Source organism: Bombina bombina, chromosome 4 (assembly GCF_027579735.1).
Source record: "Bombina bombina isolate aBomBom1 chromosome 4, aBomBom1.pri, whole genome shotgun sequence".
Lineage (NCBI taxonomy): Eukaryota > Metazoa > Chordata > Amphibia > Anura > Bombinatoridae > Bombina > Bombina bombina.
In genome coordinates this window covers 548,166,797-548,184,104 of record NC_069502.1, presented here as the reverse complement: position 1 = coordinate 548,184,104, position 17,308 = coordinate 548,166,797, and the positions used below count along the sequence as shown (strand labels likewise).

The 17,308-nt window shown below is 38.6% G+C and overlaps 1 protein-coding gene across 1 annotated transcript in view; it reads left to right on the top strand.

Annotated features, from left to right (window-relative positions):
* The window catches only part of SNAP91 (synaptosome associated protein 91), a 466,999-nt gene that overhangs the window by 304,991 nt on the left and 144,700 nt on the right, over positions 1 to 17,308 (top strand). Inside the window, exon 10 of the mRNA XM_053710488.1 lies at positions 16,817 to 16,881. Within this exon, the coding sequence (XP_053566463.1) occupies positions 16,817 to 16,881 (65 nt within the window). The remainder of the gene's footprint in view (positions 1 to 16,816; positions 16,882 to 17,308) is intronic.

Below are 17,308 nucleotides of genomic sequence, written 5' to 3'. Positions count from 1 at the left end.
TGGGGCCCATTTTCCTCTGAGAGCTGCTACTGGAAGACAGAGGGGATATTGGAGTATGGGGTAGTGACAGAAATACTCCCAGTGAAGGAGTTAGTCGCAAGCCTGCCACAGGTATCACAAGTACTAGTCCCATAGCTTCCTCCTGTTGGGTCGTCTAGATCAGTGATTTTCAACCTTTTTTTTGCCGTGGCACACTTTTTTACATTAAAAAATCTTGCGGCACACCACCATCCCAAAATTTTACAAAATAACACATTGTAGCTTAATACAGTGTGTGTGTATGTGTGTGTATGTATATATATATATATATATATATACACAAACATACATACACACACACTGTACTGTGCTGTCATGCCATGCCTCCTACAAACTATACATGACATATTGACATTCATTCACAAACAATCATAATTATTGTCTGTGAATGAATGTCAATATGTCATGGTTGAAAAAAATTACGTCTGATGAGCCTGTTACATACCACCCAATATTTAAAAATTTGAAAGTGGGACACCCCCGCACTGGGAAAAGTCCCCCCCATCAGTCATCATCTCACTTAAAATAAAAAAACAAGCAAAATTTAAAAAATATGTCACGTTGTTGTCAGTCTGCCGCGGCACACCTGAGGATCTCTCACGGCACACTAGTGTGCCACGGCACACTGGTTGAAAAACACTGGTCTAGATACTCCTTACGGTAATCCTCTGTTGTGATGTACACAGCCATGGATGGGTCATTACTGGAGGCAGTCATTTCTTCAGGGGGTAAGCAGTAGAGTGGTTGCAGTACAGGTAAGTACACTCCCACACTTTGCACTCACATAGCCCACTGACAATTAGCAGGTACAGTTTTCACACAGTAAGTCATAGCCAGGGGACAAATTTCTTAGACCAGTTTACAACACTTCACATGTATTTATGTGTGATTCATGCATAATATTTATTGAGATGGTTGTGGGCTTGAAACCTCATGGTGATTGACAGAGTAACCTGTAATATATTTTTGGAAATTTTGGGGCTATAGTTTTATTAATTTTTATCTAACTTTCATACTAGCTTGTCAGGCTCACTACTGTTCTGTGTGTTCCCTTTTTGCCTACACCTGCTTATCATGCTGCTTTTTTTCTTCTCAGCGCGCTTCCAAGTCACTGCCGACTCTGATTAGTGCGCTTTAGGCTCCAACACTGTTTTCCTTGTGGTGCACACTCTTTTTTTATTCATTTTTATCTAACTTTCATACTAGCTTGTCAGGCTCACTACTGTTCTGTGTGTTCCCTTTTTGCCTACACCTGCTTATCATGCTGCTTTTTTCTTCTCAGCGCGCTTCCAAGTCACTGCCGACTCTGATTAGTGCGCTTTAGGCCCCAACACTGTTTTCCTTGTGGTGCACACTCTTTTGGACTTAAGGGGATATTTTGGCAGCACTATAGTTAAAGGGACACTAAATTCAAAATTACATTTTCATGATTCAGATAGAGCATAAAATTTTAATAAACTTTACATTACAAAATTACATTTTCATGATTCAGATAGAGCATAAAGTTTTAATAAACTTTTCAATTTACTTATATTATCAAATTTTGAACGTTCTTTTTATTTAAGCACTTTGAGGCACCAGCTCCTACTGAGCATGTGCACAAGTTTACAGGGTATACGTTTACTAGTCTGTGATTGGCTGATGACTCACATGATACAAGGGGGGCAGCAAATGGGGGGAAAATACATCCAGCTTATTTGAAAATCATTGCATTGTCTTTTCATTAAGCACTTGTTAACCCCTTAAAGGACCAGTGACGTACCGTGTACAAAACCAGGCTATTTCCAGTAACTAGCAGGAAGGAGAGTAAAATAGAGCAGTCCCACTGCGGCTGAACCCTCGCTTTTATAAATAAGATGAACCTTAATGAACAGCCACGTACAGGGTACGTTGCGGTCATTAAAGGGGTAATTACGCAATTCTACTGTTTAGAGGTCCTTTAAATTTGGTTTTCTGTGGTAAATCTCCCACCTTCTCTGTAAGTGTGCTCCTGCTGTAAAGGAGATCGGCTTTTACAGATCCCAGCTTCTGGCCTCTTACTTGTGTCATGACCTATTGTTACAAGTTCTTTTTTTATTATCAAGATCTCGAGTCTCTCAACTTGTCAGCTTGGAGATTGAACACAAAATTTTTAAACAAAAAATGTTTTCTGATGCTGTTGTAAACAACTTAATTTAGGCACAAAAACCTGTCAAGGAATATCTATCACAAGTTTTGGAAAGTTTTCCTTTCCTGTTGTGAAATTCAAGGTTTTAATTGGCTCTCTTTCAGGAATCCTAGAATTCTTCAGTTTTTACAATGCTTTTCTGCTAGCTCCTTGAAAGATCAAAGTTTAGCCCTTTTGGTTTTATGCTATAGGAAGATTGCTAAATATCCTGATATCCAGAGTTTAGTTCAGACTTTAGTCAGGTTAAGTCATTAAGCCAATTTCTCCACCTTGGAACCTTAACTTAGTTTTAAGGGTCTTACAAAACCTCTAATTTTTAACCTATACATACTTTAGACATTCAGCTTCTGTCTTGGAAGGTTCTGTTTCTCTTAGCTATATCTTTAGTCAGAAGAGTTTTGGAATTGTCTGCTTTTTCTTGCAAGTTTCCTTATCTGGTTTTCCACCAGGTTAAAGCTGTATTAAGAACTAAATTTGATTTCTTGCCAAAGGTGGTTTCTTCAGCCAACATCAATAGGCAAATGGTGGTTCCCTCACATTGCCCTAATCCTCAGAATTCTAAGGAAAGACTTCTACATAATTTGGATGGAATCAGAACTTTAAATTTTATCTGCAGGCTGTGAAGGATATTAGACATTCTTCTAATCTGTTCATTTATTACTCACGTGCACGCAAAAGGCCAGAAGGCCACAGCTGTTTCTTTGGCTTTTTGGTTAAAACTCTTAATTCAGGCTTACTTGGAGATGGGTAAGCCTCCCTCAAAACACATTATAGCTCATGCTACCAGATCTGTTTACACTTCCCGGGCTTTTAAAAATGAGGCTTCTATCGAACAAATTCATCATGGTCATTCTTTCATACCTTTACTAAATTGTACCACTGTGATGGTTTTTACTTCTTCAACAGCAAGTTTTGGTAGTAAAGTTCTCCAGTCTGCAGTGTCTGGAAAATAGGTGCCTACCTTTTTCAAAAATGTTCATCCCTCCTTCATTACTCATGGACTCCACAGCTTGGTTATCAGTTCCCAGAAGTAATGAACTTGTGGGCTCTCACCACCTTACGAAATAAATCAACATTTCTTTTGTTGTGTTGAGATTCCTATTTATTTTAATTGTTACTTTTTCTGGCAGCAGTTCTAGTTTTCCACCTTATTTCCCTGTTCTGTCCTTTCCTACCTTTCTACTTCTCCTTACTTGGCTATACGTAAGACTGGCTAATCATTGAGGTGGGAGGGATAGAATACTCTTGGAGTTTTTGGGAAACTTTGCCTCCTCCTAGTGGTCAGGAACTGAATGAACTTGTGGACTCCTACCACCTCAAAAGTAATAAATGTATCAGGTAAGCATACATTTTGTTTTTATATATAAAAATCTCTGCTTTTGTTCATTTGTGGTCTTCATTTTAACATATGGTAATTAGTTGCCTCCTGCTTCCAATGGTGTCACCATGATGTTATGTTCTACTTAACATAAAATCCCTTTTTCGATCCTGATATTGAGAACCTCGCCGGCAGAGAGAGAGATTACACAATCTTTAGGATTTTTTTAGATCTTGTATTGTAATGTCTCTGTTTCACATAAAGAAAACTACATAGCAAGCTTTTGAAGACCTCATTTTCAGTTGCTAAATTGTCCCCTTAGTACACTAGCCTATGTTTGAATGAGCAGTTGTAAGGATCAGTTTAAAAGCTTAAAGGAAAAGGAAAGTATCAAAGATCTCTATGCAGCAACACAAAGTACATATAAAATTAGGTTGAGTTTAATTCATGAATTTTTTCGTAATTTATTAATAAAGTAATAATTTTACCTTTCACTCGTCAAATATATATAGCCGTTCCTCCGCCTGGATAAATAAAAATTATTTATTTGTAAATGACGAATATCGTCTTCAGGATTCTCATTAGTCCCCTAGTGACGTCTGGATATACTCACTCACACCCCCAACTTAAAGTATGCATGCGTGTCTCATTGAATTCACTCCCTGTATAGAAGCGTGTTCATGAGACACGCATGCACACTTCTTCAACATTGAGATCACATTGAGTGATTCATATGAATCACAGCAGAGACAGCACCTAAACGCATGCGCAAAAAAGTTAGCGTGCACGGCTTAACACGTAAGAACGGTTGGGTCCACTCTTACTTGCAAACGACAGAAACCAGGAAATGAGCGGGTGGGCGGAGGATAAAAAAAAAACGGTATGTGAGATAAATCAAGAAAATATAACAAAGAAGAAGGAATTTAGAAAAATTAACTTGGTAATAAACCATTCCAAACCATCCACACTGATAGTTGTAACACCCTAAGGTGGTTTCACTCTCCAGTCAAGAATCTGTGCAGAGATTATTTATCATTAGATTGTAGGAAAAAATAAGCTACGCTCACTAAGTATCAGATAGTTTTGAATCCTTAAAGGGACATGAAACCCAAAAGTTTTCTTTCATGATTCAGATAGAGAATACAATTTTAAACAACTTTCCTATTTACTTCTATTATTTAATTTGCTTCCTTCTCTCGTTATCCTTTGCTGAAAGGTTTACGTAGGAAAGCTCAGGAGCAGCAAAGAACCTAGGTTCTAGCTGTTGATTGGTGGCTGTATGTATGTGTATATATATATATATATATATATATATATATATATATATATATATATATATATTAATTGTAATTGATTGTAATTGTTAATGATTTCAGTTAGAAACCATTAGTGCATTGCTGCTTCTTTCAACAAATGATACTAAGAGAATGAAACAGATTATATAATAGAAGTAAATTAGAAATTTGTTTAAAATTGTATTCTCTATCTGAATCATGAATTCATTTTTTGGGGTTTCATGTCCCTTTAATACAATTTAAATGATGGAGTCTGGGTCACAAAGAAGTGTTTGTTTGGTATAAGGATTCTGTACCAGTTTTTTAATGAACTGGAAGGTATTGGCTGAAGAATCATTGTTGTGTTATACAGGTAGCCCTCAGTTTACGCCGGGGTTAGGTTCCAGAAGAAATGGTTGTAAATCGAAACCGTTGTAAATTGATACCCATTTTATAATGTAAGTCAATGGGAAGTGAGGGAGATAGGTTCCAGGCCTCTCTCAAAATTGTCATAAGTAACACCTAATACATTATTTTAAAGCTTTGAAATGAAGATTTTAAATGCTAAACAGCATTATAAACCTAATAAAATAACCACACAACACAGAATATATAATTAAACTAAGTTAAATGAACAAAAACATTTGCTAAACAGCATTATAAACCAAATAAAATAATCACACAGCACAGACTTCACTTGCATTTTTCTGCAAACAGTTCTTTCTATGCATTCCAATCTGCACTGATTTATAGACAGGAAGATCTTGTTCCTTTGAAATCTGCTCGATAGCTCGGGCCTGGTTAAACCGATTAATTTCAGCTTGCTTGGGTTTGCGGCAACACAAGCGGACAGCTCCACCTACTGGCTATTTTAATAAATGCACTGCTTCTCAATGCTTTTCAATAGCAGTCACATGACTGAAAAAAAGGTTGTTATTCTGAAACTGTGTAAATTGAACCGTTGTAAAGCGAGGGCCACCTGTACATTGTTTGAGACTCTAGTAAAAAACAAATGCACATCAGTGAATTTCAGTTTTGTCTAGAAACATTTTGTTCAAGGTTGTTGTTTTTAGTAGCATTTTTACTATCACTGTGATCTGCATCAACTGCCTGAGCGTGTGCAAGTTGTCCGTATCAGTGTAAAATGCAAACGGATGTAGATACAGTGATAGCTTTTATTAGAATACATTTGTAAATAAATGTGTAATGCAGAATGCTTCTAATCAAAATCATATGCATTTTAATTTTAACTGTTTAATATTACACTTCTTTATATTAACTCAAGTAATAAAAAGCATGTACTCTCCAATTCCTTTATAAAGACACAGTGAAGTCAAAATTAAACTTTCATGATTCAGATAGAATTGTAAAGTTGTTTAAAATTGCATGCTCTTATCTATCTAATTTATTTTGCTCTCTTGGTTTTCATTCCTGGAAAGCATACCTAGGTAGGCTTTGGAGTAGCAATATACTACTGGGATGTAGCTGCTGATAATGTTCTCTGCTCATATACTGTATGCCTCTTGTCATTGGCTCACCCAATTTGATCAGCTAGCTCCTAGAAGTGCATTGCTGCTATTTCAACAAAGAAAACCTAGAGAATAAATCAAATTTGGTAACGGACATAAAGTGGAAAGTTGTTTAAAATTCTATTTTTTATCTGAATTGCGAAAGAATAATTTAAGTTGCATGTCCCTTTTAACAGTTTTATTATTATTATTCTTTATTAAAGGGATATTAAATCCAAATGTTTTCTTTCATAATTCACATAGATCATTCAATTTTAAGCAACTTTCTAATTTACTCATATTATCAATTTTTCTTTGTTCACTTGCTATCTTTATTTGAAAACGACTGCCCAGTTTTGGTTCAGCACAGGGTTTGGCTTGCAGACTGGTGGCTAAAGTACCGACCTATCAGCAAGCGCTATCCAGGGTGCTTTACCAAAAATGGTCCAGCTCCTTAGCTTAGATTCCTGCTTTTTCAAATAAAGACAGCAAGAGAACAAAAAATATAGGAGTAAATTAGAAAGCTGCTCAAAATTGCATGCTATATCTGAATCATGAAAGAAAAAAATTTGGTTTAGTATCCCTTTAATCATTTTGGCAATACTAAGAGAACAAAGCGGAAAGTTTAATTTTGACTTTACTGTTTCTTTTAAACTATGCATTTTCACTCAATAAAAGAAATGTCCTTGTGCCAGAATAAAACAAGTTATTAAATTACAAAAAAATTAGATCACTTTCATATGTGAAGTCCAAGATATAATACTCGGGTATGAAGTGATGTCCAGTTAACACTGTTTATTTTTTATGTGTATATATTTAGAACCAGTCTGTTTTTGTTTTAGTTTGGGAAGCTTAAACCCTTTTTTTTATTCTGTTTAATATTCTGGAGTAAGAAATAATGAGATTTTAAGATCAATTGCAATTACCCATATTATTTTTTATTATTATCAACCAAGTATAAAGTAAACTTTGCAAATATCTCAACTATGTATGTATAATAATTGCTGTAACAGATTTGAGATATGTTGGTGAATGTATTAAACTAGAATATCATTTTGTTACCCTAGTGTACTTGTTTGAGTTGATGTTAAATAATAAGGTTTTCTTTCTTAAAGGATGGTATCATCGATGAACCGGTAATTCGAACACAATTTTATACTTTGCTTTTAAATTTTGGGTCTGTCCTTTTTCATTTTCTGAAGTTAACTTCTTAGTTTACTTTACAACTGTATATTTTATTTCTCTCTTCTTTTCAAAATGTAGTCATCCTAGCAAAGCTGGAAGGCTGCAGCTGTATAGTTGCTTTAAACCCTTGTGTTGCCAGAGTAGCCATTTATTTTCACATACAAAAGATTTGAGACCTAGAAAGTTTTTTGTTTTTTTTTAAACCCTCAAAATCCGTTATTCTCTCATCTCTATTTTTAAGTATATGTGCCTAAAATATGCGCCTACTGCTGTATAGGTTATAAATACAGCTTTTAATCCACCGCTGCATATTCCTACATACAAACTACAGTTTTCAATGATTTCTAATTTCTGTGGTGCATTGCCTTTTATTTAGCGTATTGTGATAAAGGATAAAGCCCTTCCACACAGACTCTGAACATTACAAGCATTAGTAAAATCATAGAACCTGATGGGAAATAATGACTACTCTGACAGCCAGCAAATCCTTAGTTCAGGGCAGAGTACTATTATTAAACCCAGCACTTCATTTTTTTTAAAACTAGACCAGTATCTATTTAAAGTCTTCATGTGCATGTGGAAGAAAACATTTTCGATTCCTGACAAATACCAATTTGTTTTCTGCAACTTATTTGTATTTTTCATTCATGTGTCGCTAAAAATATATTCCAGTTTAATATATAAATGCTATTGGTAACCCAAGACAACATATTTCTATTGAGCTTCTTCAGGTTCCTGAATTATTATTTTTCTAAATAATGTAATTATGATTTGTACACCACATATAAATATATTTGCCTATCACAGAGAGGTGACTTTGAAACCTTGAATTGTGTATCAATTATATGTTAACTAGTCCTAAAGCCCGTTGACACGGGCCGTGTTGTGTGATGTTGTGTGATATATTCTCTCTCTCTCTCTCCCTCTCCCTCTCCCTCTCCCTCTCCTTGCCGCGCTGCGTTCTTTCACCCCCTGCGCGTGCGATCATCTCTGCTGCTGGGTCCTCGCGCTGCGTTCTTTCACCCCCTGCGCGTGCGATCATCTCTGCTGCTGGGTCCTCGCGCTGCGTTCTTTCACCCCCTGCGCGTGCGATCAGCTGCAAGAGTTTGTCTGAACTGCGCATGACGGCTTCAGACAAACTCTTGTCTTTTATAATATAGGATGCCTTTAGATCAGTAATACTAAGAAATCTTGAACCATGTGCAGGTGATTTTAGGGTTAATAGCCATCTATATGGAGATGAATCAATGCTTAAAGTGAAAGTCAATTTTCATCAATGAGTGCCCGGTTTTTAAAAATACTTTTAAAAACAGGGGCACTTTCATTGATGAAAGTTTACATTGCACTGGATTTGAAGAAATACCTTTTACCCCTGCAAAGCCGGATTGACGATCCCCCTCCTTCTTCCTGCTGTAGACCACAGCAATGGCGAAACTGGCTTCCTCCAATCACAGCCGGGCATCACGAGCTGGACGCTCTGGGGTGCAAGCCATGATTGGAGGAAGCCGGTTTTGTCATTTCTGACGTCAGTACAGAGGAACTGAGGCTGTGATCGGCGATCCGGTTTTGCAGAAGTAAAAGGTATTTCTTCAAATCCAGTGCAATGTAAATTTTCATCAATGAAAGTGCCCCTGTTTTTAAAAATATTTTTAAAAACCGGGCACTCATTGATGAAAATTGACCTTCACTTTAAGCAGGGGATAAGTCTTCCTGCCACTCCCAATGTTTTCTTTCTTTTCTTTTTTTTTTCCATCCAATTTTGCTTGGAGTAGAATAATATCCTTTGTTTTCAGTGAGTTTAATAATGCGATGGTGCCCACAATGCTCTGGTCTCTTTTAGAGAACCCTGCAACATGAATGCTTGGATAAAATTAAAACCAATCTCACTATACTGAAGAAAAAAAATAAAAACTTGTATCAAAAACTTTTCAGTGTGAGAAACTGCACTAGATGTTTCGGCTTGGGCTTGGTATGATATACAGCATGCAGTGTTTTCCACAGAAAGCTTTGCCAGCCGGGTGGCATTATGATGTAGCTGGGTGTGGCAGTGTAATACCTTGTAACATTTTCTGCTATCCAAAGCACAAATTAATTGCATAATTTAACATATATTTATTTAATGATAATCTGTTCAATAAGCATTGAAAATGTTTAATTTTAGCTAACTTTAACTTAATATTGGCTTAAATTTTAGCCGGGTTATCAGTAAAATGAGCTGGTGGTGCACCCATTAAAAAAATCTTGGGGAGAACACTGACATGGTATACTGAATACCAAGTGAATGACTAGCTATTACCCCTATAGTATAGAATTGCCCCTGTATGAAGAAAATGGTGTAGCAGTCGGTACAGAAGTACAATTATAATGTGTTAGTTTAAGCCCATATAGACCTCCTAATTACAACAAAGTACATGTGTAATGCTGTGTAACAAATATACGTAACAATGCTCATATATATTTTTCTTTCTAAAGACACAGTTAGTCCACGGGTCAATAATTACTGTTGCGAATATCACTCCTGGCCAGCAGGAGGAGGCAAAGTGCACCACAGCAAAGCTGTTAAGTATCACTTACCTTCCCACAACCCTAGCCATTCTCTTTGCCTTCAGTGCAAGAAGGAGGTGAAGTAATAGGTGTCTGTGTAAGATTCTTCTATCAAGATTTATTTTTTATTTTGAAGCCAGGGCAGGCCTGCTCTGATCTTCCATCACAATCTTGGTCTAGCTGTATTTCACGTTAGTCTCTTCAGCAGGGCTGTGGTAGCTTTAAAGCAGTTAGGAACTTGTGGGGTGGGCCTCACTGCATTTTCCTAACACCTTGCTGCCCTCTCTCAAAATGCCAGAGTAGGCTTACTCTGTTCATTTCTTTTACCCTAGGTCTCTGTGAGGAGCGGCTTCCTCTCATACTAGGTGAACTGTCCTCCTGCCGGACAGGAATGCAGGTAAATGCCATTTTTATTCTATAAACTCTTATGGCACTTGAACACGTCTGCACTATGGGGCTTAATCCTGGGGATCAGGGTTACTTTTTCTGGCAGGGGCAGGGTACTGTGTGGCGGTAGAGTTTGGGAATAGAAGGGACATTTTATTTTCTTTTATTGGTGGCTCAGAGTGAACTACTTAATTGTGCAGTCGTCTTATGCAGAGGCTGTTAGTGTTGTAACGGCTTATGTTACGGCTAGAAGCCAGTTCCTGGTGTGACGCCATTAAAGGGGCTTGTCTTCTACTGTCTGCGCGCCGTTTATCTCGGCGCCGTTTTTGTGAGAGAAATCAGTCACACATTTTTCGTTGTTTGCTCCCGCCTCTGTCGCTCTAGTTTCTGCTGTGGATCGAAGGAAAGTTTTGAAAACTGTGCCGGGAGGAGCAGGTAGGCACCTCAGCATAACGCTGAGGTGTAGAGGTGCTGGGGAGTTTTTTTTTTAAAGTATTTTTTTGTGTTAAAGAACATCTTTACTCAAGTTAGACAAGGGAAAGATTTCTTAAGGGTTTTGAGTTTTTTTTTTTTTTAAAGAGACAGTAACGTAACAGGAAAATTTGTGTATAATTTTGTTGTCAAAATTAACTTAGAGTCTGCACAGACTAAGATGATTAGACTGTTTGGATGCCCAAGTAGAGCCTCCTTTACTTTTTTGCAGTTCTTGTATAGACAGAACTCTTCTATATAAAGAAAAACGTTTTGATTCTGAGCCACCATTCCTTGTACAGGGGTTATCACATCCTTTCCCTAATATGGCCCAACTGGCAGCAATGTCACATGCAGTGCCCTGCGGTTCCTCACAATCTTCAGATTGAGTATTTCTAAAGGCTGAGATTGCAGCCCAGGTATCAAGTGGTATGAGACTCTAGCAGCCATTCCCATGCTGTAGGGGAAACTTAAGAGGAAGTTTATAGAATCAGATAAGGTATCGGATCCTGTTCAGGATGACCGAACGCCTCTATCGCAGAAATAGGAGGAGGAGGATACTTCGGTGGTCTCAGAGGGTGAAATCTTAGATTCGGAAAGTGTAATTCCTTCATCTGATGCTGAAGTGGTTTCCTTCAGATTCAAGCTTGAGCACCTCCGTGTCTTGTTAAAGGAGGTTTTAGCTACCTTGGACGACTCAGATACGCCTATCGTTGTCAATCCTAAAAAGTCTAGTAAATTGGATACTTTGATGTTCCCTCACCTGGGGAGGTGTTTCCAGTGCCAGACTGGGCCAAGGAGATTATTTCCTGGGAATGGGAGAGACCAGGAATTCTCTTCTCCCCCTCCCCTGTCTTTAGGAAAATGTTCCCGGTAGCTGCGTCGTGGCAGTCTGTTCCTAAGGTGGAAGGGGCGATTTCCACTTTGGCAAGAGAACTACTATCCCTATTGACAATAGTTGCTCTTTCAAGGATCTTATGGATAAAAAGCTGGAGGCCTTTTTAAAGAAGATATATACTCATTAGGGGTTACAATGGCAACCGGCGGTGTGCATTGCTACAGTAACCAGTGCGGCAACCTGTTGATTTGACGCTTTGTCTGAGTCCTTGCAAGCTGAAACTCCCTTGAAGGAAATTCAGGATAGGATTAGGGCTCTAAAGTTAGCCAATTCCTTTATAACTGATGCTTCCTTGAAAGTCATTAAGTTGGGAGCTAAAATATCTGTTTTTGCAATTTTAGCGCATAGAGCGGTATGGCTTAAGTCTTGGTCTGCAGACGTTTCTTCTAAAGCTAAGCTTTTGGCTATACCCTACAAGGGAAAGACCTTGTTCGGTCCAGCTTTGGCGGACATTATCTCCGATATCACGGGTGGTAAAGGATATTTTCGGCCTCAAAACAAAAAGAATAAATCAAAGGGAAGTAAGAATAATTTTCGTTCCTTTCGTAACTTCAGAAATAAGTCTTCACCTGCCTCTACCAAACAAAAACAATCCAAGCCTTCTTGGAAGCCTGGTCAGTATTGGAACAAGGGGAAGCAATTCAAGAAACCCACAGCTAATTCCAAGTAAGCATGAAGGGTTTGCCACCAATCTGGGATCAGATCAAGTGGGGGCCAGACTCTCTCAGTTCGCGCAAACTTGGAAACGAGATGTCCCAGACCCGTGGGCAGTGGACATAGTTTCCCAGGGATACAAATTAGAGTTCAAAACCTTTCCTCCCAGGGGCAGGTTCCACCTCTCAAGATTATCTGTAGACCAGATAAAAAGAGTGGCGTTCTTGAAATGTGTACAAGACCTTTTCCTCTTGGGAGTGATAGTGCCTGTTCCAAGGCAGGAACAAGGTCTCGGGTTTTACCTAAAACCTGTTTGTGGTTCCCAAAAAGAGGTAGCTTTCAGGCCCATTCTAGATCTAAAGTTACTAAACTAATTCCTCAGAGTACAGTCCTTCAAGATGGAGACTATTCGCTCCATTCTGCCTCTGATTCAAAAAGGTCAATTCATGACAACCATAGACCTGAAGGATGTGTACCTGCATGTTCCCATTCATAGGGATCATCACAAATATCTGAGGTTTGCCTATCTAGACAAACATTTTCAATTTGTGGCGTTTCCATTTGGCGTTGCCACAGTTCCCAGAATTTTCTCAAAGATCCTGGAAGCTCTATTGGCAGTAATTCAGTCTCGGAGAATTGCAGTGGTGCCTTATCTGAACGACATTCTGGTTCAGGTGCCATCCTTGCAACTAGCAGAATCGCATACAGATCTTGTTGGCGTTTCTTTGTTCCCACGGTTGGAAGATCAATCTAGAAAAAAGTTCTCTTTTTTTTCCGACTACAAGGGTGACTTTCTTAGGAACCATTATAGATTCTCTATCTATAAAAATATTTGACGGATGTCAGAGTCCAGATTTTGTCCGCTTGCCTGTCACCACAGTCGGTGACACGACTATCAGTGGCTCAATGCATGGAGGTAATCAGGTTGATGGTGGCTTCCATGGACATAGTTCCATTTGAGACCTCTGCAGCTATGCATGCTCGCTCAGTGGAACGGGGGTTATACAGATCTATCTCAGAGGATAGTTCTGGATCAGTCAACAAGGGTCTCCCTACCGTGGTGGCTGTTGCAAGAAATTCTGTCCCAATGGACGTGTTTCCAGAGACCCTCTTGAGTAATTTTGACAACTGATGCTGGGTTGGGGAGCAGTCTGGGGCTCGTTGAAGGCGCAGGGAATTTGTTCCCAGGAGGAATCTGCTCTCACCATAAACATTCTGGAGTTGAGAGCAATCTTTAATGTTTTGATGGCTTGGCCTCAACTGGCCCTAGCCCGGTTCATCAAGTTCCAGACGGACAACATAATCTCAGTGGCCTACATCAACCACCAACGAGGGAACTCGGAGTTCCTTAGCGATGAAGGAGGTGGCATGGATCATCCAGTGGGCGAATTGCTGTCTTTCTGCCATCCACAATCCAGGAGTGGTCAATTGGGAAGCAGACTTCCTGAGCAGACAGACTTTCCATTCTGGGGAGTGGGAACTAAATCCGGAAGTGTTCTTCAGGTTACCAACCAAATGGGGATTACCGGAATTTGATCTGATGGTGTCTCGTCAGAACACCAAGCTCCCAAGATACAACTCTAGGTCGAGAGATCCTCAAGCTTTTCTGATAGATGCTCTGGCAGTTCCTTAGAACTTCAGGTTGGCATATGTCTTTCCTCCATTTGCTCTCCTTCCGTGAGTCATTGCTTGGATCAAGCAGGAGAGAGCATCAGTGATTCTAATAGCTCCTGCGTGGCCTTGCAGAATCTGGTATGCAGATTTAGTAGAGATGTCATCTCTACCTCTGTGGAGACCAAGGAAGGACCTTCTACTTCAGGGGCCCTTCCTTCATCCAAATTTCGTTTCTCTGAAGCTGACTGCTTGGAGATTGAACACTTGATTTTAGCTAAGCGTGGGTTTTCCAAATCGGTCACTGAGACCATGATTCAGGCTTGTAAGTCTGTTGTCTGTCACTAGAAAGATTTACCATAAGATATGGCATAAATATCTTTATTGGTGTGAGTCTAAAGGATTTTCTTGAAGTAAGGTCAGGATGCCAAGGATCTTGTCTTTTCTCCAGGAAGGCCTTGAGAAGGGGTTATCTGTCAGTACCCTGAAAGGTCAGATTTCGGCTTTATCTATACTGCTGCACAAGCATCTGGCGGACGTGCCGGATGTACAATCTTTTTGTCAGGCTCTGGTCAGAGTCAGGCCTGTATTTAAATCAGTTGCTCCCCCTTGGAGCCATAATCTTGTTCCTAAAGTTTTACAACAGGCTCCGTTTGAGCCTATGCATTCCATAGATATTAAATTGTTATCTTGGAAAGTTTTGTTTCTGCTCGGAGGGTTTCCTAACTCTCAGCATTGCAGTGTGATTCTCCTTATCTCATATTCCATGCACATAGGGCAGTTCTCCGTACCAAGTTTTGTTTTCTTCCTAAGGTTGTTTCGGACAGAAATATTAATCAGGAAATTGTTGTTCCTTCTCTCTGTCCTAATCCTTCTTCTCATAAAGAACGTCTGTTGCACAACTTAGATGTTGTGCAGACTCATAAATTTTATCTGCAGGCTACGAAGGACTTTCGTCAGTCTTCTGCATTGTTTGTTTGTTTTTCTGGTAGACATAAAGGCCAGAAAGCTACTGCCACTTCTCTTTCTATCTGGTTGAGAAGTGTTATTCGTATGGCTTATGAGACTGCTGGACAGCAGCCTCCTGAAAGAATTACAGCTCACTCCACTAGGGCGGTGTCTTCTTCTTGGGCCTTCAAGAATGAGGCATCTGTAGAACAGATTTGTAAGGCGTGAACTTGCTGGTCTTTGCACACTTTTTCTAAATTCTATAAATTTTATACTTTTTCCTCGGCTGAGGCTTCTTTTGGGAGAAAGGTTCTGCAAGCAGTGGTGTCTTCTGTTTAGGTTACCTGTCTTGCCCTCCTGTATCATCTGTCTCCTCTAGCTTGGGTATTGATTCCCAATAGTAATTGATGAAATATGGACTCACCGTGTCTTTAGAAAGAAAACAAAATTTATGTTTACCTGATAAATGTATTTATTTCTTCACACGGTGAGTCCACGGCCCTCCCTGTTTTTTAGACAGTTTTTTTATATAAACCTCAGGCACCTCTGCCCCTTGTGTTATTTCCTTTCTCTCCTTTTTCTTCATTCGAATGACTGGGGGTTTGCTGTGGTGCTCTTTGCCTCCTCTTGCTGGCCAGGAGTGATATTCCCAACAGTAATTGATGATCCGTGGACTTACCATGTCAAGAAAGAAAGAAATTTATCAGGTAAACATAAATTTTGTTTTTTATGTCTAGTATCCTATTTTGAGTTCCATGTTTGAACCTCATTTAATCCTTCCAAAAATGAAATATAGTTACTGTATTGCAGGGTTTCTTTCTACCTAACAGTACCATATATAGAGAAGAATAAACTTTAGTATGTTACAGTGGATAAGATACGGGCAATGAGATGTTGGTTATTTGCAGCCTAGCTTCAGTAAATGTAACTATCAAAAAAATCACAACTATAATCACTCTACTTTATGTAGTAGGAACGTTTCTGTTAAGAATTTTACTAATTTGCAATATATGTTCTATAGCTTTAGCTTTCATTATTAGTATTTTATATGAGTGTTTGTAGCTGAAATACAGTATTCTATAAACATTTTCCCTACAACCTCCCTGTTTTATCTCTCGCAAACAGAACATGGCGAGATTATGTCGAAATAGGCAAAAAAAAAACTAATAAAACAACCCTAATAGAAAACACATTCTTAGCCCATAGCAGCTTTAGTGTTGTGATTCCAATATAATATATCCTGATAACAGGGTAATATGATTGGAGTTGTCTGTGATATATAATTTAAAGTTTGTTCCCCGCTTCCTGCGAGCTTTGCTCCCTCCAGGGAAGTTTCGCTTTACAGCAAACTCCTTTACTTATTATGGGTGGCATTTTGCAATTTGCAGGGACAGTCTTTTTCTTTTCTTTTTTTTTTTATAGAGAATTTCCTGAGGGCTGCAGGGATTTTCATATCCTAACGTCTCCTAGTTAAGTGTGCCCTATATTCTAACACTGTATCTCTGCTGCTGTTGCACTGCTTGCTGTGTTCCTGGGGATCTTTAGCATGTACTGCTCAGTCTCACGCCTGCCTTCTGTCTATTTTATTTTGGCATACGGTTTCCTCTTTATACCCTTCAAGTCACTTTGTTTCATTATAACACTGGAATGCTTAGCTGTACAATGCCTTTTTGCAGTGACATAGTGTTTGCAGCATAGTGCCTTAAAGGAATATGCTAAATGTGAGGCCAAGCACAAGCTGAATTCTAAATAATTTATTTTTACATTATAATTAAAAAAACGTATATTTAATCCTTTATTTCTTTTTTATAGGCTCCCAGCAGCCTTATGGACACATTGGAACAACATTTAAATACATTAGAAGGGAAGAAAAACAGGTGGGTTAAGCTGAAATCCTTTAACAATAGTGGTGTATTTGTAGGCATCACTCGGACAGCATCTATAAATAATAACAAAAAGTTTTTAGTGTGTGTGTTTCAATGCATCAAAGGGTTAGAACCCTGACGAAAAAGGTTTTGCAATTTTATATTTTATCTCACTGTTCTAAACAAAGCACAAGAGCTGAGAAACACTGTAATGATGTCCTGTGCTTCTAATTCAGTAATTAAGGTGTAAAATGAGAAAAGTCTGTAACATGATATCACATGTTATAAAGTCATAAGGTGAGATAAAAGGCCAATATTAAACAAAGCATGATATCCACCTTTGTTTTTTCTAAATAAGATACCTCAACATATGACAGTTCATATAAATGGGCCGAGTCTTAAGAAATAGCAGATATCCTAATCTTATCTATCTTCCTTA